The sequence below is a fragment of the Talpa europaea genome (assembly GCF_964194135.1).
Source record: "Talpa europaea genome assembly, chromosome: 12".
NCBI classification, from domain to species: domain Eukaryota; kingdom Metazoa; phylum Chordata; class Mammalia; order Eulipotyphla; family Talpidae; genus Talpa; species Talpa europaea.
This window is the reverse complement of record NC_140079.1, coordinates 18,918,272-18,946,259: the sequence shown is the minus strand read 5'-3', so window position 1 is coordinate 18,946,259 and position 27,988 is coordinate 18,918,272. Positions and strand designations below refer to the sequence as shown.

Below are 27,988 nucleotides of genomic sequence, written 5' to 3'. Positions count from 1 at the left end.
GCTTAGACCAAGGTTGTGGAAAACCAAACATATGATGAGCGTCTAGAGATTAACGACTCGGAAGAGGTTGCAAGTATTTATACTCCAACCCCAGGACACAAAGGTAAGAGAGGAAAGAAGAGAAATGATTCCCAGAACAAAGAGCAGGGTACATTCATGATGGTCTCCAAGAAGTTTTTATAATAGCAAATGCTTACTTTCAAAATAAAGTTACTTCGCTTGCCATTATTTCTGTTCCTAATTAGTTGGGGGTGGGAAATGCAGCCTCTCAGATTGCAGGATCTCTCTCCTGTTCCCTGTCACCATTTACTTCATGATTCTGCTTTGCTTGCAGTCTGCCAAAGGTTTGTGATTTTTGTTAACTTATCAAAACTGTTTTGCTCAGTTTTGGAGCGGCTTCAATAACCTGCCCTTATCCGGCAATACCAATCAAAATTTCAATGAAATATTTTTAGAGGATCTGATATCATTCAGCAAACATTTTTGGAATGCCTACAAAGTGTCAGCCTTATCTAGGTATACAGTATTAAATGAGACAGCGGTCTTGCCATCCTGGTGCTTATAAACATGGAAGACAGATGACAAATGAATAAACAAACATAATTACAAATATGGTAAAAATTTGGAGGCAAAAAATTTGATGTTATGGAGAATAGTAGTGAGGAGTGGGATCTACTTTTGTTAGGTGGTCAGGGAAGACCTAAGGAGATGATATTTGAGTCTGAAAGATGAGAAGAATCCAGACATTGGGGAAAAGTAGTCCAGAAAGAGAGAAAAGCAAGTGAAAAGTGAAAGGCCCTAATACCAGAAAGAACTTCAGTTAATTTGAGTACTCAAAAGGAATCAGCATATTGGGGAGGGGGAGTGAGGATGGAGGTGGGAATAAGTATCAGAATTAGATTGGTAGGAGGTAGGCAGAGGCCATGTTGCTATTATGTGTGGAATGGATTAAAAGGTACAAAGATGAAAGGAGGGAACCGTTTAGGACTGTTGGAATGACTGAGTTAAGGTGCTAGTGGCTTGTATGTCATGAGGAACTTAAGAGGCAAATACAAGATAAATTGTAATGGAATCCCTAAGACATATTGATGGATTGGATATGACTCTAGAGTTAGAAATCAAGGGTAAGGGGCCTTCCTGCTGGTGCAGGGGTTAAGTCTCAGCACTATGAAGCTAACCACAGCCACTGCAGCACAAGTTGGAGTTCAATCTCCGTTAGGGAGATGACCCACATGGCACAGCAGACCTCTCCTATCTTGTCTGCTGCTCCCCTCAGCAGTGTATTTCAGTAAATCCACCTGCTCTGCTCCCCATTCTGTCTCTGGTGAATCCTCTCACCCCCTGCACCACTGGCCTGTACCCCAGTTCTTATATGTATAAATAAATCTTTAAAAAAAAGAAATCAAGGGTGATATCTAGGGTTGTCTGTATGTTTATTTGGTAAATATATCTAACAAAATTTACTGTTTCAGCTATTTTAACAGTACAATTCAGTGGCATTGTGTACTTTCCTATTATTGTATAACTATTTCTACTGTTTCCATAACTTCATCATCCAAAACAAAAACTGTACCCCTTAAATAATAACTCCCCATCCTCTACCACTCCCCCAACTTCGTTTTCCTTTCTTTTGATAAATTTGACTAATTTAGGTATTGCATATATGGAGTCACACATATTTATCCTTTTGTTATTCAGTTAGCATAATGTTTTCAAGGTGCATCTATGTTGTAGCATATGTTAGAATTTTCTTTTTTTGTGTGTGTGGGACCCTCGCCGGCGGCCGGGGAATGAACCAGCGCTAGAGGCTGCAGGCAGCCTCGCAGCCCAGCCCAGCGCTCAACCGCTGCGCCACCAGGGGAGGTCCTGGAATTTTCTTTTTATGACTGAATAATATTCCATTGTCTGTATATACCACACTTTATCAGTTTCTATGTTGATGGACACCTGAGTTGTTTCTTCCTTTTAGCTATTATAAATATATAGCTATGAACTTTGATGTACAAAGTAACTTTGATGTTCAAATAACTGTGGAGTCCCTGCTTTCAGCTTTTTTTTGGGGGGGTGCGGGGGTGGGGAGAGAGAGGTGCGCACGCCACATGCACCATAGGTTTTTTGACTTGAGTTTGTTAATAATCTTGCCAACTGTGGACATAATTTGTGTTCAGTTTAGGCAGTTTAGGAAGCTGAAGAATGGTGTTTAATTGGCATTTATTTGATTTTTTTAACATATTTTCATGCTTGTTAGTATCTTACATCTGGCTATACTGTCAATTATTCAAAATATTTGTATTGCCCTTAAGGGCACTGACTCAGTTCATATTTATGACTATTATTTGCCAAGAGCTAGGTCAGTTCCTTCCACATAAGTCTTTTTCATTTCTTTTTTCTTTAAAAGATTTATTTTTATTTATGCATAGGAGAACTAGGATGTAGGCCAGAGATGGCAGGGGTAGGGAGGTGGGGGTGAGAGGATTCACCAGAGACAGAGTAGGGAGCAGAAAAGGCAGATGTACTGAAATACACTACTGAGGGGAGCAGCAGGGGAGACAGGAGAAGTCTGCTGTGCCATGTGGGTCAGCTTCCTGGCCTGGGACCGAACTTGTGATGCGGTGGCTACCTATAGCTTCATAGTGCTACACCCTACCCTGTCCACCACCAGAGAGGCCCTAATTGTTATAACAATTTTGAGTGAGAAATATTATAGACCCCATTTAGAGGTATGGGATGCTGAGACTCAGGTTGACTAATTTTGTCCAGGTGATAGAATTCAAACCCAGTCTTCTGACTATAAAATCAGCACTCTTTTCACTTTATTAATTACTAACCACATTTTGCTAATGTGTAGACTAAGGGCAGAGTTTGTATTATTTATGGAATAGCAGATAATCAAATAATGTAATGCTTAACCCAGTGCCTTAAGCATAGTGATGCTTAGTAATATGTTTTGAATTGTCAGTGTCATGACTAGAATTCATTTCTTGTACCTTAGCTAGATACTCTTCTTCTTTTTTTTTTTTTTAAAGATTTATTTATTCATGCATACAAGAACCGGGGTACAGGCCAGATGTGTGGGAGAGTGAGAGGATTCACCAGAGACAGAATGGGTAGCAGAACAGGCAGACTGACTGAAGTACACTGCTGAGGGGCATAGCAGGCCAAACAGGAAAGGTCTGCTGCACCCTGTGGGTATCTCTGCGGCAGGCTGGGATCAAACCTGCGCTGCAGAGGCTGTGGACAGCTTCGCAGCGCTGCACTCAACTGCCTACGCCACCAGGGAGGCCTGATATTCTTTTTTAAATTTAATTTAATTCAGTTTATTTATGCATACAAGAACTGGGGTGTAGGCCAGAGGTGCAGGGGCTGGGTGAGAGGATCCACCAGAGACAGAGTGGGGAGCAGAACAGGCAGACTGACTGAAATACACTGCTGAGGGGAGCAGCTGGTGAGACAGGAGAGGTCTGCTGCACCATATGGGTTAGCTACCTGCTTGGGATCAAGCACATGCCACAGTGGTGGCGATAGTTTGAGAGCACTGAGACTTTAACCCCTGCGCCACCATGTAGACCCAGCTAGATATTCTTCGAAGCCCTGTTCCATAAAGTACTAAAAGCATGAAATATTATAAAACTAAAATATTTGTATTTTAAAAATCATTTTAATAATAACCTAAAGGGAAAAATTTTCCTCTAAGGACCTCCTCGGTCTGCCCATCTGCTTAACAAGACTATGGCAGATAACAGCAGTGATGAGTATGAAGAAGAAAATAAGGTACAGTATAATGTGAAATTTCTGCTTTGAGTATTTAGTAGTTAGTTTGAGATGATACCAGTTGAGCAATAAACACTTCTTGAATACTCCCCTCCAGTGGTTGGGTAGCTTTGAGTTCATGGAGGAAAATCAAGAGCAAAGCACCTTAAGATTTTAATTCTCCCTAAGAAATAAAGCTTAGTATTATATCTGACTTTTTGGTGAAGAATTTCACATAATGTAGGCCAGTATTTTGCAGACTTGACTGATCATATGAATCACTGGGCATTTATTTTTAAGAGTACAGATTCCTAGTCCCCAATAAGAACTATTGAATCAGAATTGTGAAGGTAAAAAGCTGAGAACCTCTTTTTAGCAAACACTCCAGGTAATTCTTATAGTAAATTTTTTGGAATTATTGACATCAGCATTTTGTTCATTGTTAACACTTGTGATACTGCCAATATTTTGTGAATGAGACTTTGATTTTAAAATCTTATGGCCCAGAAGTCACTATGTTATTGTATAAACCTAGAGAATCACTGTTTCTAAAAGAAAGTTGGAAAGATGCCTACCGCACTGGTCAGACGTGTCCTTACAGCTGCAGTGCACTCTGCTTAACAGCCATTGTATTTAACCTTTACACATGATCCACTGGTCACATTTTAATTTTCTTCAAGAACAGGGGCTTTGAAAACTCTGGTGAAGAAGAATATCTGAATTAATGCAGAAAGCTCTAGTGTCATGTAAATTGGTTTTCATAGCAGGCCTAGGTAGTCCTTCTTTGTGATGAGTGCACTGTTATAACATCTTACTCACAAAGTAATTTTTTTTTTAAAGATTTATTTTTATTTATACAAGCACTGGGTATGTCAGAAGCGCGGGAGGGTGAGAGAATTCACCAGAGCCAGAGCGGGGAGCAGAACAGGCAGAAGGACTGAAGCACACTGCTGAGGGGAGCAGCGGGCTGCAGGAGAGATCTGCGTGCCATGTGGGACCCTCCTCTGGTGGCCGGGGAGCGGCCGGGGAGCAGCCGGGGATCGAACCGGCGCTGCAGAGGCTGTGGGCAGCTTTGCAACCCAGCGCTCAACCGCTGCGCCACCAGGGAGGCCCTCACAAAGTAATTTTTAATAGCATTTTTCTGTGGTATTTAAAGTCCTTTTTTTAATTTAATTTTTAATTTTTTAAAGATTTATTTTTTTTTAATACAAGAGCTGGGGTACAGGCCAGAGGCATGGGAGGGTGAGAGGATTCACCAGAGACAGAGCAGGGAGCAGAACAGACAGACCACCGAAATACACTGCTGAGAGGAGCAGCAGGCGCGACAGGAGAGGTCTGCCACACCATGTGGGAATCTCCCTGGCCATCTGGGAGTCAAACTGGCACTACAAAGGCTGCAGACAGCTTCACAGCACTGCACTCAACCCCCTGCGCCACCGGGGAGGCCCAAGTCCTTTGTTTTTAGATCAAGGATTTTGCAAGTACAGCTTTTAAGAAGCAGGCAAAAGAAAAGTGAACGATTTTCCTAAATTGACCTCCTAATTTTTTATAGTCACCCTAAGTTTTTAATTTGTGTTAAAAAGATTTATTTATACATAGAAGAACCGGGGTGTAGGCTAGAGGTGCAGAGGGTGGGAGGAGTCACCAGAGACAGCAGGGAGCAGAACAGGAGGATCTACTGAAATACACTGTTGAGGGGAGCAGTGGGCAAGACAGGAGAGGTCTGCTATGCCACATGTGGGTTAGCTCCCTGGCTGGATCAAACTCAGGCCGAAGCCATGATAACACTGAGACTTAACCCCTATACCACCAGGGATGCCCCTAAATTTTTTGGGTTTTATCACACTTTGTCAATGCTCAAGGCTTATTTATCTTTCCAATTTGGTATGTCCCCAAATATCAGTAGAAAGGATCTGTTTTTAAATAATATTTAAATTGATAATCAATATTCTAAAAAATTCCCTTTGCCAACCTGCTTCCCATGTGACCAAATATAATTTTGGCAAATTTTGAATTAGGAAAGAACACTATAGGAAGGTCTTGTCAATTGTATACCAGTAAAGTAGTCATTGAATAAATTCTGTAAATTTTTTTGCCAACTGTCACATATATTACAAATGAATTAAGATATATTTATATTTAACAAATCTGTGTTGTTCTTAAAGAAAAATATGAGCAAAAGCAGGTTTTGATGTCTTTTTCTGTGTTACGATTTTATGTGCCAGTAGCTGCCTTACTATTAAAGAAACTTTAAATAATTTTAAAGACTAGAACCACACATCTCTTAAGCTCAGTGTAAGTCATATGGCATATGGAAACCAAGCTTCCAAAACCTACTTTTAAAGGGGGCCAATTGGTCATCCTTCAGGTCCTAAGTGAGGGCATGCCACAGGCTCCAGGCCACAGAGGCAAAGACATGGACCCCGTCCCAACTGCCTCTGCAAGCCCCAAGCACCACCAGACCCCTTCTCATGGACTTGAGAGGGTGGGATGGTACATAGAGAACCAGAAGCTCAGAAAGGTAGGTCACAATGCCAAGAATAGAAGTGCCTTTTATCTTGGGATATATTTGTTACTGATTTAACTTAATGGGGAAGGAAAGGGACATATGGATAAGTCAGGTACCCATTAAAGAGAAGAATCACTGAATGGGAACAGGAAACCCACAGTCTCTGGAACTGCGAGTCAGAAATCAGGCACAGGATTGATCATGAACTTTGTTCTTTTGATAGTTACAGGCAGCTTACTCTGGGCAATCTTGCAAATTAAATACTATTCCATCCCATCATCCTTGTGAGTATTAAGATTCCCTAGTTTGTTTTTCCCACTTCACCTTTCTCCATTTCCTCCCAAAATAGCTAATAAGAGTTGCCGTCCTCCTCTTCAAAAGACCCTAAAATTTAGACTTGAAGCTGTCTAGGTAAAGTTTATGCAGAGTTCTAAGGATCTCCTAAGTAATAGGAAAATAGTCACGTATTGGATAACATTTATACCCAGCCCTCAACCAGAAAAAACAATTAGTTCTAGAAAGTGGAAACCCAGTTTGCAGCTAAGCAGGAGTAGAAGTTGGCTCTGGAGCCCCTTCCGGGCAATGCCACCTTCTCCTTTGGGTGATTTGGTGCTAGGTGGGAGGAGGGTTTAGAGCACTTGGAAAGACCTGGGCATGGGTGCACTAAATTTTCTCTTTAATAGACTTTTCTGTGCCTACCCTGCACTATCTCAGGAGAAGAAGAAGCTGACACCCCAACGGGGATTTAGTGAAAATGATGATGATGATGATGACGATGACGACGACTCATCTGAAACAGACTCCGATGATGATGATGATGATGAAGAGCATGGCGCCCCTCTGGAAGGGTGAGGAAAGTCCCCAGACCAAAGGAGAAAATACCTGTTTCAAAATCCTGGACTGGTAGGACATCACTTAGAAGTGAAATTCCAGCATTTATTTGAATCTTGCCTATTTAGGATTTTCAGATGTCTCAGAAGCCCAACACTGCCTCATTGAGACCTGTGATTCACTTGTAGTATCTGAAACATTTATTGGTTCAGGGAAGTCACAAGGATTTGCTGAGTAAATCTAAAAGATGGTCTCTGCCTTCAAGGAGCTCCCATTCTGGAAAAGAGAAAATTTACATATATACCAAAGCATTTCTATTTAACAGGAGAAACAGACATGCACAGGAGCATTTCTGTTTTAGGCTCAGATCCTTTTTGGACAGGTCAAGAATAGGTGCTTAAAGAAGTCCCACACTGAGATGCTTAAAAATCTCACCCTGTTCCAGCCCTGGTGCCATGGTCATTCGTGATGACTCATTCCTATAGGTTTTATTTAGTGAAAGTGGATTCTAAGGCCCATGAAATAAATGATGGTGAATCCAATCAGTAGAATTCTATCTAGCCATGAAAAAGTATGAGGCACCACTCAATGCTCAAAGAAAGGGGAAAAGAATTTTTTCTACATTCAAAGTTTTTTTTCAAATCATGTTTTGGGAAAAAAAGCAAACTGAAAATGAACAATGATGTAAAATATACATAAATAAATAAATATTTTTTAAAGATGTATTTATTTATGCGTACAAGAATGGGAGTAAAGGCCAGAGGTGTGGGCGGTAAGAGGATTCACCACAGATAGAGTGGGGAACAGAACAGACAGATGGACTGAAATACACTGCCGAGGGGAGCAGTGGGCAAGACAGGAGAGGTCTGCTGCGCCATGTGGGTTACTCCCTGTCCGGGGATCGAACTCATGCTGCAGTGGCTGCGGATAGCTTCATAGGTTGCATCTTAACCCCTTGTGCCACCAGGGAGGCCCATAAATAAATAAATTTTTTAAAAATCATGTTCTGGCTTTTCTGTTGCTTTGTTCTTCATTGTCCCAGATAGTGAGAGCTAATTATAATCAGTTTTATTTATTTATTTATTTATTTATTTATTTTTTAGAGGCATGTTTTTTATTTTTATTTATTTATTTGTTTGTTTGTTTTGTTTATACATGCACTGGGTACAGTCAGAAGCGCGGGAGGGTGAGAGAATTCACCAGAGCCAGAGCGGGGAGCAGAGCAGGCAGAAGGACTGAAGTACACTGCTGAGGGGAGCAGCGGGCGGCAGGAGAGGTCTGCGCGCCATGTGGGACCCTCCTTTGGCGGCCGGGGAGCAGCCGGGAATCGAACCGGCGCTGCAGAGGCTGCGCACAGCTTCGCAACCCAGCGCTCAACCGCTGCGCCACCGGGGAGGCCCTATAATCAGTTTTAAAGCTCCCTTGTAAACCAGTTAGGTATGGGTGGGGCAGTAACTAGTTTCAGAGTCATATGTCCTGTGGTCAGGACTCAGCCCCATCTGCTCCTCCCTTCTCCCCGGCCATGCTGAATCATGTTTTCCTTTTCTAGGGCCTATGATCCTGCAGATTATGATCATTTGCCAGTTTCTGCTGAGATTAAGGAACTCTTCCAGTATATCAATAGGTGAGTACTAAGACTTTTGACCATAACCCCACCAGCCATATCTTTCCCTTTCCTACTTGTGGACTGAAACAGGGCTATTATCCATAGATTCTTTTAGCCTGAATAGTAAAATATTTCTTTGACTGTCTCCACTTTCCCTTGGCAATATCATCTAGGTACACACCTCAGTTGATTGACCTGGACCACAAACTGAAACCTTTCATTCCTGATTTTATCCCAGCTGTTGGGGATATTGATGCATTCTTAAAGGTACAGTCAGAGAATCCTAAAATCACCTCTTCAGGTGTTTCTTCTGACCCACTGTCATTCTAACAATTCCACGAATTTCTTTCAGTAGTCCCGACTACCTTGATATATGTTCTTCATTTCACTGGAGTTCATAACCTTGCTCTCTACTCCAAATTTTATTCATTTTATTAAGTAATAGTTGATAAGTGCATATATTAAAATTTTGTCATATACTTGCCTCCTAAAATATCCACAACTTCAACTTTATATGTAATTAAGGTCCTATAGACAATGTCTTTTTTTTAGCATGTAAATGATATACGAGCATGCTTTTTAATATAATTGATAATTATGAACGAGAAGAGTTCTTCCTCTTCAGCTTATTGGGAACAATTGTGACCTTTTTATGTACCTCCATTTTTTTCTCTGCTTTCTTGCCATTCTTTTAACCAGGTCCCACGTCCTGATGGAAAACCTGACAACCTTGGCCTGTTGGTATTAGATGAACCTTCTACAAAACAGTCTGACCCTACTGTGCTCTCGCTCTGGTTAACAGAGAATTCCAAACAACACAACATCACAGTAAGATACTAGCCTAGTACAGGCCTCAACTGAAGAAGGCTGGGTGGAGGCCTTGCTAGTATTTGTACAGTTGACTCACTATCAAAAGGGATGGCTTAGTTTGAGATCAGCCTTATATTTTTAGCCTTATTTTTTAAATAAGTTTTAAATTGTACAATTCAGCGATTTTTAATTTATTTATTCCCCAAAAAATTATTTATTTATTTATTTTTAAAAGATTATTTATTTATACAAGCACTGGGTACAGTCAGAAGTGCCGGAGGGTGACAGAATTCACCAGAGCCAGAGAGGGGAACAGAACAGGTAGACTGACGAAATACACTGCTGAGGGGAGCAGCGGGCGTGGCAGGAGAGATCTGCACGCCATGCAGGACCCTCGCTGGTGGACAGGGATCGAACCGGTGCGGCAGAGGCTGCAGGCAGCTGTGCCACCAGGGGAGGCCCACAATTCAGTGATTTTTATTATGTTTCCAGAGTTGTCCAACCATCACCACTATCTAATAGAAAAACTTTTTCAGGGCCTCCCTCATGGCACAAGGGATTAAGTCTCACCACTATGAAGCTATCAGCAGCCACTGTAGCATGAGTTCAATCCCCAGCCAGGGAGCTGACTCACATAGCACAGCAGACCTCTCCTGTCTCGCCCACTACTCCCCTCGGCAGTGTATTTCAGTAGATCTGCCTGTTCTTCTCTCTACTTTGTCTCTGGTGAATCCTCTCATCCCTGCCCCTTACCTCTGGCCTACACCCCAGCTCTTGTATGCATAAATAAAAATAAATCTTGGTGGGCCTCCCTTGGTGGCGCAGGCGGTTGAGCTCAGTGCTGTGAAGCTGTCCGCAGCCTCTGCAGCGCCAGTTCGATCCTGGCCCGGCCGGCATGGGTCCCACATGGTGTGGCAGACCTCTCCTGTCAACGCCCGCTGCTCCCCTCAGCAGTGTATTTCAGTCAGTCTGCCTGTTCTCTTCCCTGCTTTGTCTCTGGTGAATCCTCTCACCCTCCCGCGAATCTGGCCTGTACCCCGGTTCTTGTATAAATAAATAAATATTTAAAAATAAATAAATCTTGGGCTTCCCCTGGTGCTGCAGGCGGTTGAGCACAGCACTGTGAAGCTGTCCACAGCCTCAGCAGCACCGGTTTGATACTGGCTGGCCGGTCGGCTGGCGAGGGTCCCACATGGCATGGCAGAGCTCTCCTGTCACGACTACTGCTCCCCTCAGCAGTGTATTTTGTCAGTCTGCCTGTTCTGTTCCCCGTTCTGTCTCTGGTGAATCCTCTCACCCTCCCCCAAATCTGGCCTGTACCCCGGTTCTTGTATAAATAAATAAATCTTTTAAAAAAATAAATCTTAAAAAAAAATTTTCATTATTCAAAAAACCCTCATTAGTTGTCACTTCATTCCCTTTACTCCCAAGCTCTGCTAACTATGTCATTCCTTTTTTCTTTTTTTAAACATTTATTTTTCAATTTTGCATATAAGAACTGGGGTGTAGGCCAGAGGTGCAGGGGATGAGAGGATTCACCAGAGATAGCATGGGGAGCAGAACAGGCAGATCTACTAAAATACACTGCTAAGGACCTCCCTGGTGGCACAAGTGGTTAAGACGCAACCTATGAAGCTTTCTGCAGCCACAGCAGCACGAGTTCAATCCCCGGCCAGGGGAGTTACCCACACGGCGAGCAGATCTCTCCTGACTCACCCGCTGCTTCCCTCAGCAGTGTATTTCAGTAGATCTTCCTGTTCTGTTGCCTACTCTGTCTCTGGTGAATCCTCTCACCCCTCCACACCCCAGTTCTTGTATGCATAAATAAACAAATCTTTAAAAAATAAAATAAAATACACTCCTAAGGGGAGCAATGGGTGAGAGAGGAGAGGTCTGCTGCACCATGTGGGTCAGTTCCCTGGCAGGGGATCGAATTCAGCCCACTGAAGTGATAGCACTAAGATTTAACCAGTAGGCCACCAGGGAGGCTCTGTCATTCCTTTTTTTAATGACCAAATAATACTCCATGGAATGAACATATCACATTTTGCTTATTAATTCACCAAGTTTTTCCCCCTTTATTATTTATGTTTTAAATGTTCATGTACAAGTTTTTACATGCACATATATTGTTATTTCTCTTGGCTATATGTGTAGAAGGGGGATGCTGGTCCATATGATAACTGACACTTTAAGGAACTGCCAAACTGTTTTCCAACGTAACTAAACCATTTTACAATCCCACCAGCTGTGAATGAGAGTTTAATTTCTCTCTTTATCCTCAACTTATATTGTCAGTCCTTATTCTTATCTGCATGCCAGTAGGTATGAAATTGTATCTCACTGTGCTCATTTCTATCCTGTTGACCTGCCTCCATCCCATGGCTCCAAGAATTTTGATCCGGATGTCCTATAATCTTCATTTGGCTGCTATCAGGCTTATCTTTTTATCATCTACCTTGTATATGAAATAGCAGCAATATGATCCCTGAAAAACAAGAGAGTTACTTCAGTGTCATCAGCCAGGCTTTCCCCTTATTTGTCTAGCAACATATGAAAGTAAAGAGCCTGGAAGATGTAGAAAAGAATCCCAAAGCCATTGACACGTGGATTGAGAGCATCTCTGAGTTACACCGTTCTAAGCCTCCAGCAACTGTGCACTATACGAGGTAAGAGATACCACATTCTCCACCCTGTACAAGCTCATGGTAACATTCATAACCATTGCTTCTGAGAACCCAAAGGTAGGGACATTTGATCACGCTGATGTCTTGAGGGCTCTAGCAGGTACCAGCTGAGATTGCAAACAAAAAATTGTGATTTTGGGGGCCTCCCCAGTGGTGCAGCGGTTGAGTGCTGGGCTACGAAGCTGTCCAAAAAATTGTGATTTATCTGGCATCATTACTTAATTGGCTCCTCCAAAACCAGTCTCTGAGTAAGTTTGGTTTGCCCAGTCTAGCTTCCCAAAATCCTATTGTACCAGATTGAGAACTTCCTTTTCTCCTAGAATATCCTGACCAGCAGTTTGCGGAGCATCAGCCCATATTTCTCAACATGTTTACCTCTGTACTTTAGGCCCATGCCTGATATTGACACACTGATGCAAGAATGGTCCCCAGAGTTTGAAGAGCTTTTGGGCAAGGTGAGTAGGGGATAGCAGGAGCTAATAAAGTATGATATTCACTCTTAAGTACCAGTGTTTTTCCTCTTCCTATATTGTTGTTAATTTTTAACTGAAGTATAATGTACAGTTAGATATTCACACATACCATATGCTAATTTTCACCACCTGAACACGTGTATAACCAGCACATCAGATCCAGAAAACAGAACATTACTAGTATCCTGAAAGTCCTGATAGGCTTCCAGCTTTAAACATAACCACTATCCTGACTTTTTTTCTTACATCATTCTTCCTTTTTTTTAAGATTTATTTTATGCATACAAGAACTGGGGTACAGGCCAAAGGTGTGGGGAGGTGAGATGATTCACCAGAGACAGAGTGGGGAGCAGAACAGGCAGATTGACTGAAAATCACTGCTGAGGGGAGCAGTAGGTGAGTCAGGAGAGTCTGTTGCACCATGTGGGTAGCTCCCTGGCCGGCCTGGGATCGAACTTGTGCTGCAGAGGCTGTGGATAACTTCATAGTGCGGTGCTTAACCCCTTGCACCACCAGGGAGACCCCATTCTTCCTTTTTGTACAATTGGTTTCTCCTCTCAGGTGTAGTCTCCATAGTTTTCCTACCACCATAGCCCCCATAATCCACCACCACAGTGCTTTGTGCCCCTCCCTCCCCTGTTTTGACCCCTCTCCAAACCCTCCCCTGTCTATGGTCAGCTTCCAAGTTTTGTCTTTTTCTTGACCTTTTGTTTGGTTTCTCTATTATTTCACATACAAGTGAAACCATCTGTACTGTCCTGATTTCTAATAGCATAGATTAGGTATGTCTATTTTTGTATTTTACCTAGTTCTTTTTTTTTTTTTTTTTAAAGATTTATTTATTTATTTATACAAACACTGGGAACAGTCAGAAGTGCGGGAGGGTGAGCGAATTCACCAGAGGGTGAGCGAATTCACCAGAGGGTGAGCGAATTCACCAGAGCCAGAGCGGGGAGCAGAGCAGGCAGAAGGACCGAAGTACACTGCTGAGGGGAGCAGCGGGTGGCAGGAGAGGTCTGCGCGCCATGCGGGACCCTCCTCCGGTGGCCGAGGAGCAGCCGGGGATCGAACTGGTGCTGCAGAGGCCGCGGGCAGCTTCCCAACCCAGCGCTCAACCGCTGCGCCACCGGGGAGGCCCGTATTTTACCTAGTTCTAATCATACTCTTTTGTGTTTGATTTCATTCATATTGTCCATCCAATTGAAAATTCATATGTACTGTTTCATGTGGTGGTGCATTTGTTGTCATTACTTTATAGCATTCTATTGTTTTGAATATATGATAATTTATCCTTTCTGTGATAGATATTTGGGTAGTTTCCAGTTTTTGGTTATTTCAAATAATGCTATTGAGTATTCTTAACACAAACCTTTCGGTGAAAACATGTACCTCCTATATTATTACTTTAGACTCCATTTCCTTCACAGGAGGTATTTATGCTATTCTACAAAGCATAGTTACCCTATACCCGGAATAATTTTAATAAGAAATTGGTAAGACTTTTATGAAAACTATTATAAGGGCCTGGTGGCACAAGGGGTTAAGCACAGCACTATGAAGCTATCCGCAGCCTCTGCAGCACCAGTTTGATCCCCAGCCAGGGAGCTGTCCACATGGCACAGCAGACCTCTCCTGTCTCGCCTGCTGCTCCCCTCAGCAGTGTATTTCAGTCAATCTGTCTGTTCTGTTCCCCACTCTTGTCTCTGGTGAATCGAATCCTCTCACCCCCCACACCTCTGGGCTGTACCCCAGTTCTTGTATACATGCATAAATAAATCTTTAGGGAAAAAAAAAAAAGAAAGTTCAGCCTTTTGACTTTGGTCCATCCCGTGCCCCTCCCAGGTGAGCCTGCCCACGGCAGAGATTGATTGCAGCCTGGCAGAGTACATTGACATGATCTGTGGTAAGCTCTTTCATCCCTTCCTTGTCCCTGACTCTGGATAAATATATTATGGGCATTTGAAAAGGCGTGTTTACTTTGGGATGATAGCATCTTGAGTCACAGCCATTACTTACAGTTAGTTGTGCAAAGATGGCATTTGGGGATGCTGGGTATTTAACCCCCAAAGTCATGGTTACACACCTAGGAGAAATGGCTGTCCTAAATAGAAATGCCAAAATTCCCAGGGTTTTGTTTCTGCTTATGGTTCTTCCTTTCAGCCATTCTGGACATCCCCATCTATAAGAGTCGGATTCAGTCCCTCCACTTGCTCTTTTCTCTCTACTCGGAATTCAAAAACTCACAGGTAAGACTAGCATCAGAGATTGACTTGAGCTGGAGTGAGGATCCCTGTGTCTCCACTATCCTGAGCCTGCTGTGCCTGTCCACGGCAGTGGAGGATGTCTCTGCCCAGAGTTAGTTACTTGTTACCTTTCCCTATAATTAGGAGAGCAGCAAAGCAGGCAGAGTGGGCCTTTCAAAGGAAGGGAATAGAAAATGTGGGTCTTAATAGGCTTGGTAAGGATCTCAGAGGAGACTCATTCTTACAGAACCCAGTACCTAATAAATAGAAGCAGGAAGAAGTAAAAAAAGGGTTTTATTTTTTAAGAAAGTGGAGCAAATTTCTAGCTATTTTTCAAAGATAACACCAACGAATTGTTAAGGAAGTAGGATTAGAGAGTAAAGGACGGTAAGGAGGTTAGTTCTTGCTAAAAGTAGCAACTGGTGTATCCTAAATACCCCTTGTTCCCTCTCTTCCTTCACAGCATTTTAAAGCCTTAGCTGAAGGCAAGAAAGTATTTACTCCTCCATCCAATTCCACCTCCCAAGCTGGAGATGCAGAGACATTAACCTTCAGCTGAGACTCCTCCCTGGTCACATGGTCTCAAGGATAAGCTGGCTTCTCTACTCCAGCTGAAGATGGCCAGACGGTATCCTTGCCAGTGCCACAGTTTGACTCAGGGACATGCATGTCCTGCAAACCTCTCTGCCAGAAAGCACTGCACATACTTGTTAAACTGTTGCTACATGGCTCAGATTTCCTTCCCTAAGCAGTAATGTATCACCGCCATTGGGGATTTGGGTTAGAGGAATTAGAATTTTGAGGATCTCAGGACGCTCAAGATGGAAGGAAAGCTTAATAGATGATCTCGTTGATACAGTAATGGAATTCTTTTTTCACTCGTAGATTTAGTTGATAAGATTTTACAAATAAAATATTCTTTCAAGTTATCCTGCTGTTGTATAATATAAAAGACAAAAGGCTGATTGAGCACAAGGTAGAGATAAGGAACTTGGCTTATTTAGTAATAGGCTTAAGTGGATAGCAGTTTAAGCAAACCAATGTTGTGACATCAATCAAACCCCCTTTTCTCTCAGAACTTAATTTTTCTAGGGTTCTCTCATCTGTCAGTGCTGACTCCCTTACAGGTTACCTGCCTGTCTAACTGCAGACCTGCCTGTTGTGGAGAAATGGGTAGGTCATTTAAGTGGAAAGTAAACAAGTAAACTACCTATTTGGGGAGGGTAAAGCTTAGATTAGATGACTGAAGTACATTAAAAATTGATGTTTTTTCCCCCCAGAAAAAGAAAACTGTCATTAAGGAGCATTAGTAATGCTTGAAAATTCCATGATCCTTAGATCAAAAAGATTTCAGAAATATCCAAGAAGGAACTAGATCAAGGATGCTCCCCCAATGAAAATTGTCAGAAGAATTTTAGAAAAACTATACAGTGAATCCTTTATACCCACCACCTAAATTCTACAGATATTTTGCTAAATTTGCTTTATCACATAGCCATTTCTCTGTACTATCATTAATTCATCTTACTTTTTGATAAATTTCAAAATATGTTGCACTTAACCCCTAAACACTTCAGCATGCATGTAATTAACTGGCATTTTATGTTTATTCATGGTCCTGTAGTCAGATGAAATTTATAGTGAAATGTACAAATTAGTTTGATCTTTTAACTAGTTTTATTGAACTATAATTCATGCATCCTAAATTATATATATTGCAAATTATATAATTCAGTGTTAGATTATTTATGCACACAAAAGCTGGGGTACAGGCCAGAGGTTTGAGGGGTGAGAGGATTCACCAGAGACAGAGTGGGGAACAGATTGATTGAAATACACTGCTGAGGGGAGCAGTGGGTAAGTCAGGAGAGGTCTGCTACGCCATGTGGGTTGCTTCCTGGCCAGGGATCAAACTCGTGCTGTAGTGGCTGCAGATAACTTCATAGGTTGCTTCTTAACCCCTTGCGCCACCAGGGAGGCCGTATAATTCAGTGGTTTTTGGTGCACAAAGTTGCTCACTGATCACTACTTATTCCATAACATTTTCATTACCTCAAAAAGAAACTCTATGAGCAGTCACTCCCCATTTGACAATCTCTACCTAACCTAGAGTCTATAGATTTGCCTATTGAGGGCATTTGCTTATTCATCATATAAAGGGAGTCATATTCATCATATAAAGGGAGCTTCTCTCAGGATATTTTCAAAGTTCAACCATATTGTAATTTGATAGTCCAGCCCTTAGCAAACACTAAGGGAGAGTTGCCAGGAAGAACAGACTTTTCTGCTACAGTAAGACCTTGATTGCACCTGAGAGGAGTGTAGGGCTTGTAGTCTGGCCAAAAGACCATTAAGGAAGGGACTCTAGGACCTCCCTAGGGGCACTGGACAAGACTCAACAGAAATGACAGCAAGGCACCCTGGCTCCTTAAAGTTCTGAAGTCTTGAAGGAGCCTACATGCAAAATCATAGAGGCTGGAACCAAGTCCCCTCTAGGAGGCTGGGGCAGCCTCAGCAGCTCCTATGGAGAAAAATATTCAAGACAGAAGTGAGGAGAGAACAGGGGCCAGAAAACTCAGAGCTACACAATCCAAGCCAATCTGTTATTTAAAAAAATATAGAATATAAATCAGTCTTCAAAAAACCACATCCTATTTCTGGTCTTTTGTCCGTCTCATGACCCCTCAGAAAAGTTTTTTTGGGGGCCTAGGATTTAAGTCTCAATGCTGTCATTGTGAGGCCCACTGCAAAGGCCTGAGTTTGATCCCCAGTCGGGGACCAAACCCATATATGGCGCAGCAGACCGCTCCTGTCTCTACCATTGCTCCCCTCAGCAGTGTATTTCAGTAATCCTTCTGCTCTTCTCCCCATTCTGACTCTGGAGAATCCTCTCAGCCCCTGCACCTCTGGCCTAAATGCCGGTTCTTAGAAAGAATAAATAATTTTTGAGGGAAAAAAAGAATAAAAGGAGAAAACTTATTTATAGAAAAAAAAAGCTTTCTTTGAAAATCAGTCCAGTCTGAGCCTTCTGTACCCTGGTCAGGACAAAGGGGTTCAATGTTGCTTAGTCCTGAGAGAGGAAGAGTATGCCAAGTGATACAGACAAGTGAGGATCAGTATAGTTGTGAGCCCCACCTGGTACTCCGGAAACAGAAAATGCCAGCCCTGCCATTGGGAACTATGTCATGAAATATTAAAATAAGAGATCAGATGCAAATAGGGTAGAATGTTAAGATTTAACAGCATTGGTTGGTAGGTATACAGGTGTTTGCTCTATTTTCTCTGTGTCATTTAAAGATTTCATTTTAAAAACATAAAGGGGGCCTCCCCCGTGGCGCGGTGGTTGAGCGCTGGGTTGTGAAGCAGCCTGCAGCCTCTGCAGCGCCAGTTCGATCCCCGGCTGCTCTCCGGCCTCCGGAGGAGGGTCCCACATGGCGCGCAGACCTCTCCTGCCACCTGCTGCTCCCCTCAGCAGTGTACTTCAGTCCTGCCTGCTCTGCTCCCCGCTCTGGCTCTGGTGAATTCTCTCACCCTCCCGCACTTCTGACTATACCCAGTGCTTGCATAAATAAATAAATAAATCTTAAAAAAAATTTAAAAAATAAAAACATATAAAGGAAAAAATGGACATGTAACATTCACCCAGTTGAGTTTATTTGATTTACTATGTGCTTAGCACTGTCCTAGGCAGTAACATAACGTGAAGAAAAATTATAAAACAAGTTGTCAACAAGGGAAAAATATACTCTGCACTCTATTATTTCTAGTCATTTCCATGTTGCTTTTTTAAGTGTCTTAGGTTGTTTTGGGGTATATGGTCTCCCCCTTTCTCCACGTCCCCCTAAAGCTTCTGGCACTATTGGATTAAGTGCCACTATGAGCATCCCCTATAGAACAGAGGGGTGGGATAATTAGGGTTGGTAACAGCTGGGGTTCCAGGTAGGGAAACATATTGAAAAGGGAAACCATCAACCCTCAAGGCTCAGAGCCATCACAGTGAATCACAGGAAGGCCAGACTTGGGGATGCCACAGAGGGCCCTGCGGCCCTCGCTCACCCCCTCCCCAGGGGATGTGCTTAAAGTGCTAACATTGTAAGGAAAAGATGCATAGCTACATGCTGTCCTGGATGCCACCAGACTTCTCATCTCACTATTTGCCTCCCAACCTGTGCTAATATCAGGCATTGGCACCATTTAGGTGCCAAGCCAATGGGGAGTCTAGTGGCCAGGGAAAAAGTGGAATAAGTCCAGTATATAACCTATGATGCCCAGGAGGCCCTGGAGGCATAGAGGGCAGAGAGATATATAGCAAAATGGATAGTCTGTGCTTGGCCAATGCCCCTGGGCCAGGGGTTGGTTCCTGTGCAAAGGGCAGTTTGGTTCTCTACAGTTAGCAGGGTCCTTAATTTTCCCTGAGGGAACAAAGCTGCATAGCATGGGAAAGAAATCCAAGACGTACAGGGCCCTCCCTGTCCCCAGTCAGGCATGTCCCTATGCCTGCTGTATAAGGTGCTTAGAGTACCAAAAGGTGTGGGGCAAGAGCAAGCCCACGCCACCAGGGCCATGCCACCCTCAGCTGCTGGGTGGCCACCAAACACACCTGGCCAAAGTGCTCTATCTGGTCACAGCCTTGCATGCAAGCCCCCAACCTGAGTTAAAATGAGGGGCGTAGGTGCAGTTGGCAGTTTGCCAAGGATCCTTGTGCCCCTGAGGATCAGATCCCAGTGAAATGCATCATAGAGAGCAGAGAGCACCCTAGCCAGGAGGGCAAGCAGAAGTGGCAGTGGCAATGTGGCCAGGCAGAGGAAGCCCTGGAGAAGGAGGAGGGGGCCAAGAAGACACCTTCCATCTTGCCCTCGGCTCAGAGCCAGATCTCATCACTGCTCACACTGGACACTCGATAGATGTAGCCCAGCATGGGGAGACGGATGAAACCTGTGGGATCAAAGACACCCAGGAGTCTCAGGAGCCCTCATTCCTTGGAAGTTGGGAGGCCCCTTATGTCCCTTGGGGGACTCAGAAGCCTGAGCACAGGACTGGGGAGCAAAGGAGGATGACAGCTCTTTGCCAGTACCTCGGCTGGTGAGGAGGCCGCCGGGCTCTGGGTCCAGAAGCTCTGGCCGGCTGTTGTTGCGAGCCATCTGCTGGTCTGCTGGTTTCCCTGCTGGGTGGCAAAAGGGTGGTGTCCAGGGATGGAGAGTGAACCTGAGGGGCCTATCCCCTCTGAAGTACCAGGATCTCACTTTTTCTCTGAAGCACCTCTACAGATAAAGCAGGGTCAAACAGAAAGTCCCGGATGTACCTCTGAAATCTGGAGTGAGGTCATTGAGCTGCAGGTTGGACGGGAGGGACATGTTCTCCCGTGGCAGGCGCACGTTGTTGAGTTTCAGGTTGTTGGAGTCACTACAGGGCGACAAAGCCTGGGATACGCCTGGCTCCATCCAGCAGGTACAGATTCCTACTTGGGCCCTTCCAAGACTACTGGAAGCCCCAAGTTTCCACCTGTCCCCATGCTGCACCTTGGTTCAGCCCCATCCACTGAGCCCCAGGAAGAGTTACCTAGAGATCAGAGATGGACGCCGGGAGGGGCCTGGGGAGAAAGAAACCACACTGCTGTTCTCAATGTGCCCACCCATTCTGGGCTCTGCCCCCTGCCCTTTCAGAGCCAGAACCCTCAGGTAAGGGGGCTCTCAAATGCCTGGCCCTGGCTCTGGGGCCAGACTGGGTTCCCAGTGCCTCTGCTACCTGAGAGGCATGTAGTCCCAGACCTGGAAGACCTGTTCTTCCACTTGTCAGAGATACACTCCAGGGCATTGCTCCCCCTGACTTCACCTCTCCCCCCACCCCTATAGCCTTCTGTCCCCTAAGACTTTGGCCCTACCTTTGGTTTTGTTCTTCTCTTTTCTGCAGACCAGGCAGGCCACCAAGGTGCTGAACCCCACCAGGGTGCCTAGGGCGAGCCCTCCAGCCACAACGATGCCCAAGAGTGGCACTTCCACCCGAGTGGCCAGGAGTCCTGCAGGTTGTCCTCCGGTTAGGTTCCAAGTGGCAGTGCCCCCAACTCTATATACCACAAGCATTTTTCTGCCATTGCTCATGGTGGCAGGGGACACCTCGTTCACAAGACTCACCCAAAGGGCAACAAGCCCTCCCATTTCTGTACAGTGATTCTTGCCCACCCTTATCTTTGTTTGGGCCAGTTTTTGGAGGTGCTCACCTGGGGCTGGAAGCGAGGCACTGGTGACACCCACGTCATTGGTGGCCACCACAGAGAGGTTGTGTGCCAGGCTGCGGAGCTGCAGCTGCACAGTGTGGTTGGTAAGCCAGGGGTAGTTCTGGGCATCCAACACCAGGAAGTCGGAGGCGTTGACAGTCACTGGCCCATCCTGGTCAATCCAGGTGACATTGGCAGGCGGGTTGGCACGCACAAGGGCAAAAAGGACAACCAGGAGGCCTGGGCCCTGAGATTCCTGGTACTTGGCACCAACCTGGGCAATCTCCGGCTTAACTGTTACAAAGCAGAGGCCAATACGCTCTCACCACAGCCCCTCAGATTCCTTAGTTTTTCTTTCCAAACCCAGAAGTGAGCCAGGGGCCCAGACTTCCTCTGAGAGGGGACGCTGGGAAACAGGCTGGCTGGGTTGGCCAGAGAGGCAGAATTTCATAGTTATTAAAAGTACAAACACTTCCCTGTTCATTTATAATTTTCTTGAACAAAGGGGCTGTGATGCACTTTTGTATCACAATAGCAACAAGTCATCCACTGACTACTCTGGAAATATATTTGAAATAAAGAATTAATGATTGATAGACAAAAAAAAAGTATAAATACCTGAGGCAAAATACCTGGATTTGAATCTGGCTCTGCTACTTACCAGCGGTATGAGTAACTTCCCTTCAAGGAGATTGCTTAAACCATGCCTCAGTGTTCTCATTTGTAAAAAGGGGTTAATAATAGTCATGACCTCATAAGATTACTGTAAGGATAAAGTGAGTTCATGTTGGCAAAGTGCTTAAGTGTTTGTTAAATATCCAGTAGGTCCACCTGCCCAATGACTGCTTGGAGCCCCTGTGCAGGGAACCTCTCTACTGCCCACCGCAGGGTACTCACATTGGACATTGAGGATGACAGAGGCATTGGCTGATCGGCCACTACTGGAGTCCTGCAAGGAGCAGTTGAGCTCATGCTGGGCCCGCTGGGCAGTGACAGTGAAGGTGCTGGTTCCTCCAGAGAAGGCATCTCCACCCACACTCAGCAATCTTGAGGTGCTGGCCTCCTGCAGTTGTCCATCCAGGTACCAGGCCAGTCGGGGGGTACCAGGCCCCCCTGCTACCCGGCAGGTGAAGGCGTGGCGTTCATTTTCCCGAAGTGCACGCTCAGCCCAGGTCTGACCATCAATTTGTGGAGCCAACTCCCCCCAACCTGGAACACAGCAGGGGGTTCTGGGGAGGTCTTGGGGAGGGTCAGTACTGTTCTGTGAGCAGGATGAGGTCCATTTACAAGGGCAGCTGGCCAATGACAGGCGACCTGGGTTCTCTAAGGACTGGCTGGACCTTGGGCAGGTGAGCAAGGGAAACCCAGTTCTGGTGCCTGGGATCTAAAATGGGTATTCCGATGTAGGGAAGGAGGGGAGAGAAGGTGAGGACAGCACAAAGGAGGGGAGAGAAGGTTGGCCTAGGGATGAACGGGCATACCTGAGCTCAGAAGGGTTAGCAGGAGCAGCAGTGTGTGCGGGAGGGTAGCTGGGCCTGGAGGTACAGCCATGGTTGCCCCAGGCTTGGGGCCTAGGCTGGAAGAGAAGGGTGTTAGCCAGGTGAGAACAAGCAAGCCTAGTAATTTTTCCAGGGGGTTACTCTCCAGAAACAAAAGGAACGGTGCACAGCACCACAAATGTAAGCTGACCAATGGCGGCAAGACGTAAACAGCCAACCCCAAAGACCAAATCCACTCAGCACGGACCTGCACCCCGCGGGCACAAACCTAAACAAGGACTCCAGGGGGCAAACTGGCTCACGCCCCGAACCCAGCGCCGGCAGCGGCGCACGCCGCAGCGAGCACGGTCACACGACGCGGACTCACACCTGCAGATAGATGCTGGGGTGCCGACGCCCTCTCCCCCAAGGGCCCGTTCTTTTCCCGACCCTGTCTGTCTCCTGCACCTGCCCCTCCCCGTCTCTCCCCCAACGCCCTTCTGCTGGCTCTCGGCGGGCGGGGCCCAGAGGCCGGGGTCGCGAGGCGCCCCCGCCCCCAACCCCGCCTCCCGGGGCTCACCTGGCTCCCTCGGCGAGCGCAGCGCGAGCAGCTGCTCAGGCCTGACGAGCCCCGCAGTCCGCTCGGGGGCGGGGCCGCGCCAGGCGGGGCCAATCAGCGCCCGACTCGCGGCGCGCGCGGGCTCCGCCCCGGGACAGGTGGGCGGCCCCGGGGCGCGCGGGGGCCGGGGCGCGCGGGGGCCGGGGCGCGCGGGGGCCGGGGCGCGCGGGGGCCGGGGCGCGCGGGGGCCGGGGCGCGCGGGGGCCGGGGCGCGCGGGGGCCGGGGCGCGCGGGGGCCGGGGCGCGCGGGGGCCGGGGCGCGCCTGCCTGGCCTTCCCTCGCCGGGACGGCGCTGCACGCAGACACGGGCGCGAGTCGGTGGAAGCCGAGCAGCTTTATTGGTTCGGGGCCGCCCTCCCTCGCCCACGCCCGCTCAGCGCCCGTTGCGGGGGCTGCGCAGCTGCCCCATCATGTCGGCCAGCATGCGGTTGCACAGCGCGGCGTACGGGTTGAGCAGCACCAGCTGGCGCCGCGCGAAGGGGCTGCCCAGCCGCGCCGCCTGCTCGAAGTCCCTGCGGGCGTCGTCGTCCCGGCCTTGCAGCCGCGCCAAGAGCCCGCGCTGCACGAAGCCCTGGCGGGCCACGCGGCCCCGGCCGCCGCTCAGCGCCAGCGCGCGCTCCAGGTCCTCCAGGGCGCCTGCGGGGCGAGGGCGGGCGGGTCAGGGCCGCGGCCAGCAGGGGCCAGCGCGGGACGGGGTTAGAGTGTGGCTCTGGGGCTGGGTCGTGTTGTTATAGGGCAGCCCCGATACAAAACGGGGTGCCTGGCATCATTTCCCCCTAACAGTATCCGTCCCCCTGCACCTGACCCTCGAGGTAGGCTTTGCTCCCATTACTTGGACAAGACTGGAGGGATTGACACAGCTTGCCGCGGGCTGCACGCCCGGTTATTGGCAGTGCTGCTGCTAACGTCCAGGCCTCGTCTTGTCTCGTTTGTCCAGTACTCCAAAACATGGAGATGGCTGGGAGGTTTTTGAATGGTCACTGTGTTTGCGGCATAGATTATGAAATAGCTGCTATGTTCCAACTGAGTCGCAGAGTCAAAAAAAAGTATAATGAATGGGCAGGTGTTTCTTATAAGAACAATAAAGTTCATTTCTCTTTTGAAAGCAGCTCTCTCCTGTTTTCTCTACAGACTGCTTGGTTTGTAGCCACAATCTTCGTTATTTTGTCTGTAATTTTCATTGAAGGAGGTCTGGAAGCAGGGCTGACCTGCACCATTTTAATTTTTATCCTTATAAAATAACTGGGTTGGGCATCAGAACTCTGACTTCAACCTCAGGCAGCCATCTGCTGAAGGGTCTTACCAGCTGCATTTCTTCTGGGCTCTCAGTTCACTTAGGTTCTCTAGTCTCTACAGAGCCTATTGGCACACTTGGGTGCTCCAGCAGCATCCTAGAGCAAGGCTTAGCTTCCCTGTCCTGCTTCTGTGTGTTTGATCCTCAGAACCCAGCAGCGCCTATGCTCCTTGCTCCATCCAGCAATTGAGAAGGGCTCTGATCTATCTCCATGTGCCTTGGTTTCCCCCAGATCAGCTGGTCGCAGGTCTGAAGGAATCCAAAGCCTCTCCTGGTGAAATGCTGTCTGCACTTTTGGTCAGCAGGCTGTCCCCAGTGGCCTTCATTCTCTCAAAGCCAAGTGGCAGACAGGCCTAGAAAAGGGGTATTTGGGGCTCCCCACTGCTCCCAGAAGGTAGCCCAAACTCCCCAGCCTGGCTCCAGTGTACCACCACCATCACTACTGACAGTCTGATGGTCCCCTACTTGGCTTCTGTAGTTTACACCTTTGCATCAGCCTGTTCTCTGGTCCCATGGGCGGCCCTCCCTGTCCCATTGTTCCCTTTCCAGCCAGAGCAGCCTGATTATAGCACATCTGACTCAGTCACTCCCAGTTAAAAACCCTTTAGTGATTCCCCATGTCATCATGACAAAGTCTAAATCTCAGCCTCACATTCCCATCTTCACCAGGGGTGCAGGCCAGAGGGGTGCGAGAGGATTCACCAGAGACAGAGTGGGAAACAGAACAGGAAGATCTACTGAAATACACTGCTGAGGGGAGCAGCACACGAGACAGGAGAGGTCTGCTGCGCCATGTGGGTCACCTCCCTGACTGGAGGTCGAACTCATGCAGCAGTGGTTATGAATAGCTTCATTGTGCTGCAACTTAACCCCTGCACCACCAGGGATGCCCCTTTCTCTATGTTTCTTTATGCCTTCTGAATCACCACAGTCTGCTTTCTCCCACTCCCTCACCTCCTTCTACCTAACACCTACTTACCTTTGAAGATCCACTCTTCAGCAACAGATCTCATGCTGAACCTTCTCAAACTTGCTGTGCTGGTACAAGAATTGTGTGTCCTACCCCCTAGACCATGGGCTTCTTGAAAAGCAGTATTACGTGGGGATTAAGACTTTGGAGCCCTCCCACCTCATTCTAATCCCAGCTCTGTCACTTCTTAGCCATCATAGCAGCAAATTACTTAACCTCCTTGTTTCATTAGTGAAATGGAGATAACAGTACATGCCCTGTAGAGAAGTTGTCAGGATTAAATGAGCTGCTATACTTAACATATGGAGTGCTCAGTGCCTGGCACATAGAAATTGCTCTAAGTAATGTATTTTTTAATCTTTGCTTCTCAGTACCTACCCCACTGCTACAGTAGTAGGCTCTCATTAAATGGTTATTAAATAAATAAATCGAATGCTGTCTCTTCCAACTTTCAATAGTCCCAAGAATTACCAGGACCCATAATATTATCGCCTGGAGTAAGAACACAGGTTCTAGAGGGGTTTGTCCCAGCCCCATCACCAATATATCCCTGGTCTGTGCATCCAGGGCCCCTGGATATCTGCTCTCACCTGCCACGTCTCCCTGGAGTCTCCGGGCCTGGGCTCGGTTGTTGTAGGCTGAGGCCCGCTCAGGCAGCAGGTTGATGGCTTGGCCAAACCTCTCCAGGGCTGTACTGAATTCCCCAGCCTCTGCTGCCCTCACCCCTTGCAGCTCCAAGGCCTTGGACTGCTCCAGTAGTACTTGAGGGAATACTCCATCTGTACCAGGGAGGAAGCCAGGAAGGGACAGATGTACCAATGGGAGTAAGAAGCAAAAGTCACCGCAGGCTTCAGAAAATCTGGGACCTGAGCCAGGGCTGACATGGCTGGGGTGTAGGTGACAGCAGGAGTCAGATGCAATGCTTGGGGCAGGGGGAGCTGAAGTCACACTGAACTGAAGTCACAGCTGAATTTAGTGCTGAACTGGCACTAAATTTCAAAGGGACCTGGGACAGGGCCGTTGCTTGCCTTCCCATTGCCAAGAAAATGAAACAGATTCCTTAGCCTGTAGCTGACTTGCTCAAGCTTACATGGTTCATAAGTTACACAGCTTGGATTTTAACCCCAGGCCTTGACTCCTTAACTTGTCCCCGTTTTGTCTAAACCGCCTCCAAGCTGAAGGCCTGCACAGCACACCGAGGTCGTGGAAATCATTCTCAAGGTATACCTCAGCTTTTCAGTCTGAATTTCAATAAGGCTTAGGTTTCATTCCTTTAGAAACAAAGGACATCAAACTCCTGATGGGGACATTAGGCTAAGGGAAAAGCCAGCAAGTGCACTCACGCTAGGAAGAATGAACTCAGCCTTGGCTTGCAAAGGAGCATAGTACTAAGTACTTACTTAGGTTGGGGCTTCCGCATGTCTGTCCTCCACCTTGTGTAGGATGATAAACTTTTTTTTTTTTTAGGATAAACTCTTATGTGAGTTTAACATCCCTGCCCCACAACAGAGTTAAGCCTGGGTCATGGGGTGCATTAAGCTGTGAGGTTAAGTTCAGAGTTTGGAGGAATAAAGGATGGACAAACCCTACTTTCCGCTTAGAATGACTTGCCAACCTCCATCAGCGCACTCAGCCAGCCTCTCTGATTCCAATCTCAGTCACCATCCAGGGGTGGGAGAACAAAAGGCCTTGCAAAACCTCCTCCTGCAGTCACCCCAGGGTAGCCAAGAGACCAGCCAATGTGGAGAGCTACCCTCCAGAGGCAAACACTCACCTTCATCTACTTCTTTCTCAGCTTCCTCTCCCAGGTCTACACCAATGACATCTCCAAACGGGGTGTCAGGGTTGAAGATGGCCTGCAACACAGCCTGATCATTTGGTGTCCCCATGGTGTGCAACTACAAAATCTGAAATGACGACTCAGGAGGAAGAGGGGTGGGGGCTTTGTCTGGGCAGCCAGTTGATCTAGAGGGAGGTTCTGTGGAGGACCATGCCCCATGAGGCGTGTCTTCTATTCTTTGGCCAGAGTATAAATTCAACCCTCTTTGGCCCATGGTTAGTGCTGGCTTAGTAGAATATTTACAAATATTTCTCAACCACCTCCCCACCCCCACCCCGTACGTACTAGGAGAAACAATAAATAAACTCAATTTTAGTCTTAAGTTAAAGTGGAGTAATCAGGGTGCTATCCAGTTTCTTCCTGAAATGCTTTCATTTTCTTTTATTTATAGCTAGGGAGAAATCCATAAGCTACTGCTCGACTGCCCATGGATAAAGAAGGGGAGGAAATGGAGGCGATAAAGATTATTCATCTTTTTGATTTTTTCATATCCAAAATGAACACACCATTGGTGAGAAGAAAACAGTTCAAAGAACCAATGTGGAGTGAGGCCTGGAGGTAGGCAATGGAGAATGATTTAGTGATTCCACCTCAAAAGACAGTGGAGTGTAATATTTTTTTATTGAGGTAACATTGGTTTATAATACTGCATGATTTAGGAGCA

General features: G+C 46.4%; 3 protein-coding genes across 9 annotated transcripts; 1 reads left to right on the top strand and 2 right to left on the bottom strand.

Annotated features, from left to right (window-relative positions):
* Positions 1-12: 12 nt before the first annotated feature.
* Positions 13-15,468, top strand: IFT46 (intraflagellar transport 46; the record flags this gene model as incomplete). 2 transcript variants are annotated; one of them, XM_084248967.1, is made up of 11 exons in its annotated part: positions 13-103; positions 3,695-3,771; positions 6,974-7,107; positions 8,640-8,714; positions 8,870-8,963; positions 9,396-9,524; positions 12,054-12,175; positions 12,582-12,648; positions 14,509-14,569; positions 14,827-14,912; positions 15,373-15,468. In XM_084248967.1, the coding sequence occupies 10 exons, from the start codon at positions 3,730-3,732 to the stop codon at positions 15,466-15,468; spliced, it is 906 nt and encodes a 301-aa protein (XP_084105093.1). The 2 variants fall into 2 exon arrangements, with proteins under 2 accessions (XP_084105093.1, XP_084105092.1); XM_084248966.1 differs by lacking the exon at positions 13-103 and adding an exon at positions 6,119-6,271 and having other exon boundaries at positions 3,730-3,771.
* Positions 15,469-19,770: 4,302 nt separating this feature from the next.
* Positions 19,771-22,674, bottom strand: TMEM25 (transmembrane protein 25; the record flags this gene model as incomplete). Of its 5 annotated transcripts, none has more annotated exons than XM_084249261.1 (8): positions 19,771-19,844; positions 19,984-20,073; positions 20,212-20,312; positions 20,469-20,499; positions 20,791-20,925; positions 21,127-21,417; positions 22,021-22,332; positions 22,605-22,674. In XM_084249261.1, 8 exons carry the CDS (start codon positions 22,672-22,674, stop codon positions 19,771-19,773), a joined length of 1,104 nt encoding a protein of 367 aa, XP_084105387.1. The 5 variants fall into 5 exon arrangements, with proteins under 5 accessions (XP_084105387.1, XP_084105388.1, XP_084105389.1 ...); XM_084249262.1 differs by having other exon boundaries at positions 19,984-20,070; XM_084249263.1 differs by lacking the exon at positions 20,791-20,925.
* A 903-nt stretch (positions 22,675-23,577) lies between these two features.
* TTC36 (tetratricopeptide repeat domain 36) lies at positions 23,578-27,388 on the bottom strand (the record flags this gene model as incomplete). 2 transcript variants are annotated; one of them, XM_084249068.1, is made up of 3 exons in its annotated part: positions 23,578-23,856; positions 26,075-26,263; positions 27,259-27,388. In XM_084249068.1, the coding sequence occupies 3 exons, from the start codon at positions 27,371-27,373 to the stop codon at positions 23,594-23,596; spliced, it is 567 nt and encodes a 188-aa protein (XP_084105194.1). In that variant the 3' UTR covers positions 23,578-23,593. The 2 variants fall into 2 exon arrangements, with proteins under 2 accessions (XP_084105194.1, XP_084105193.1); XM_084249067.1 differs by having other exon boundaries at positions 27,199-27,373.
* Between the last annotated feature and the right edge of the window lie 600 nt (positions 27,389-27,988).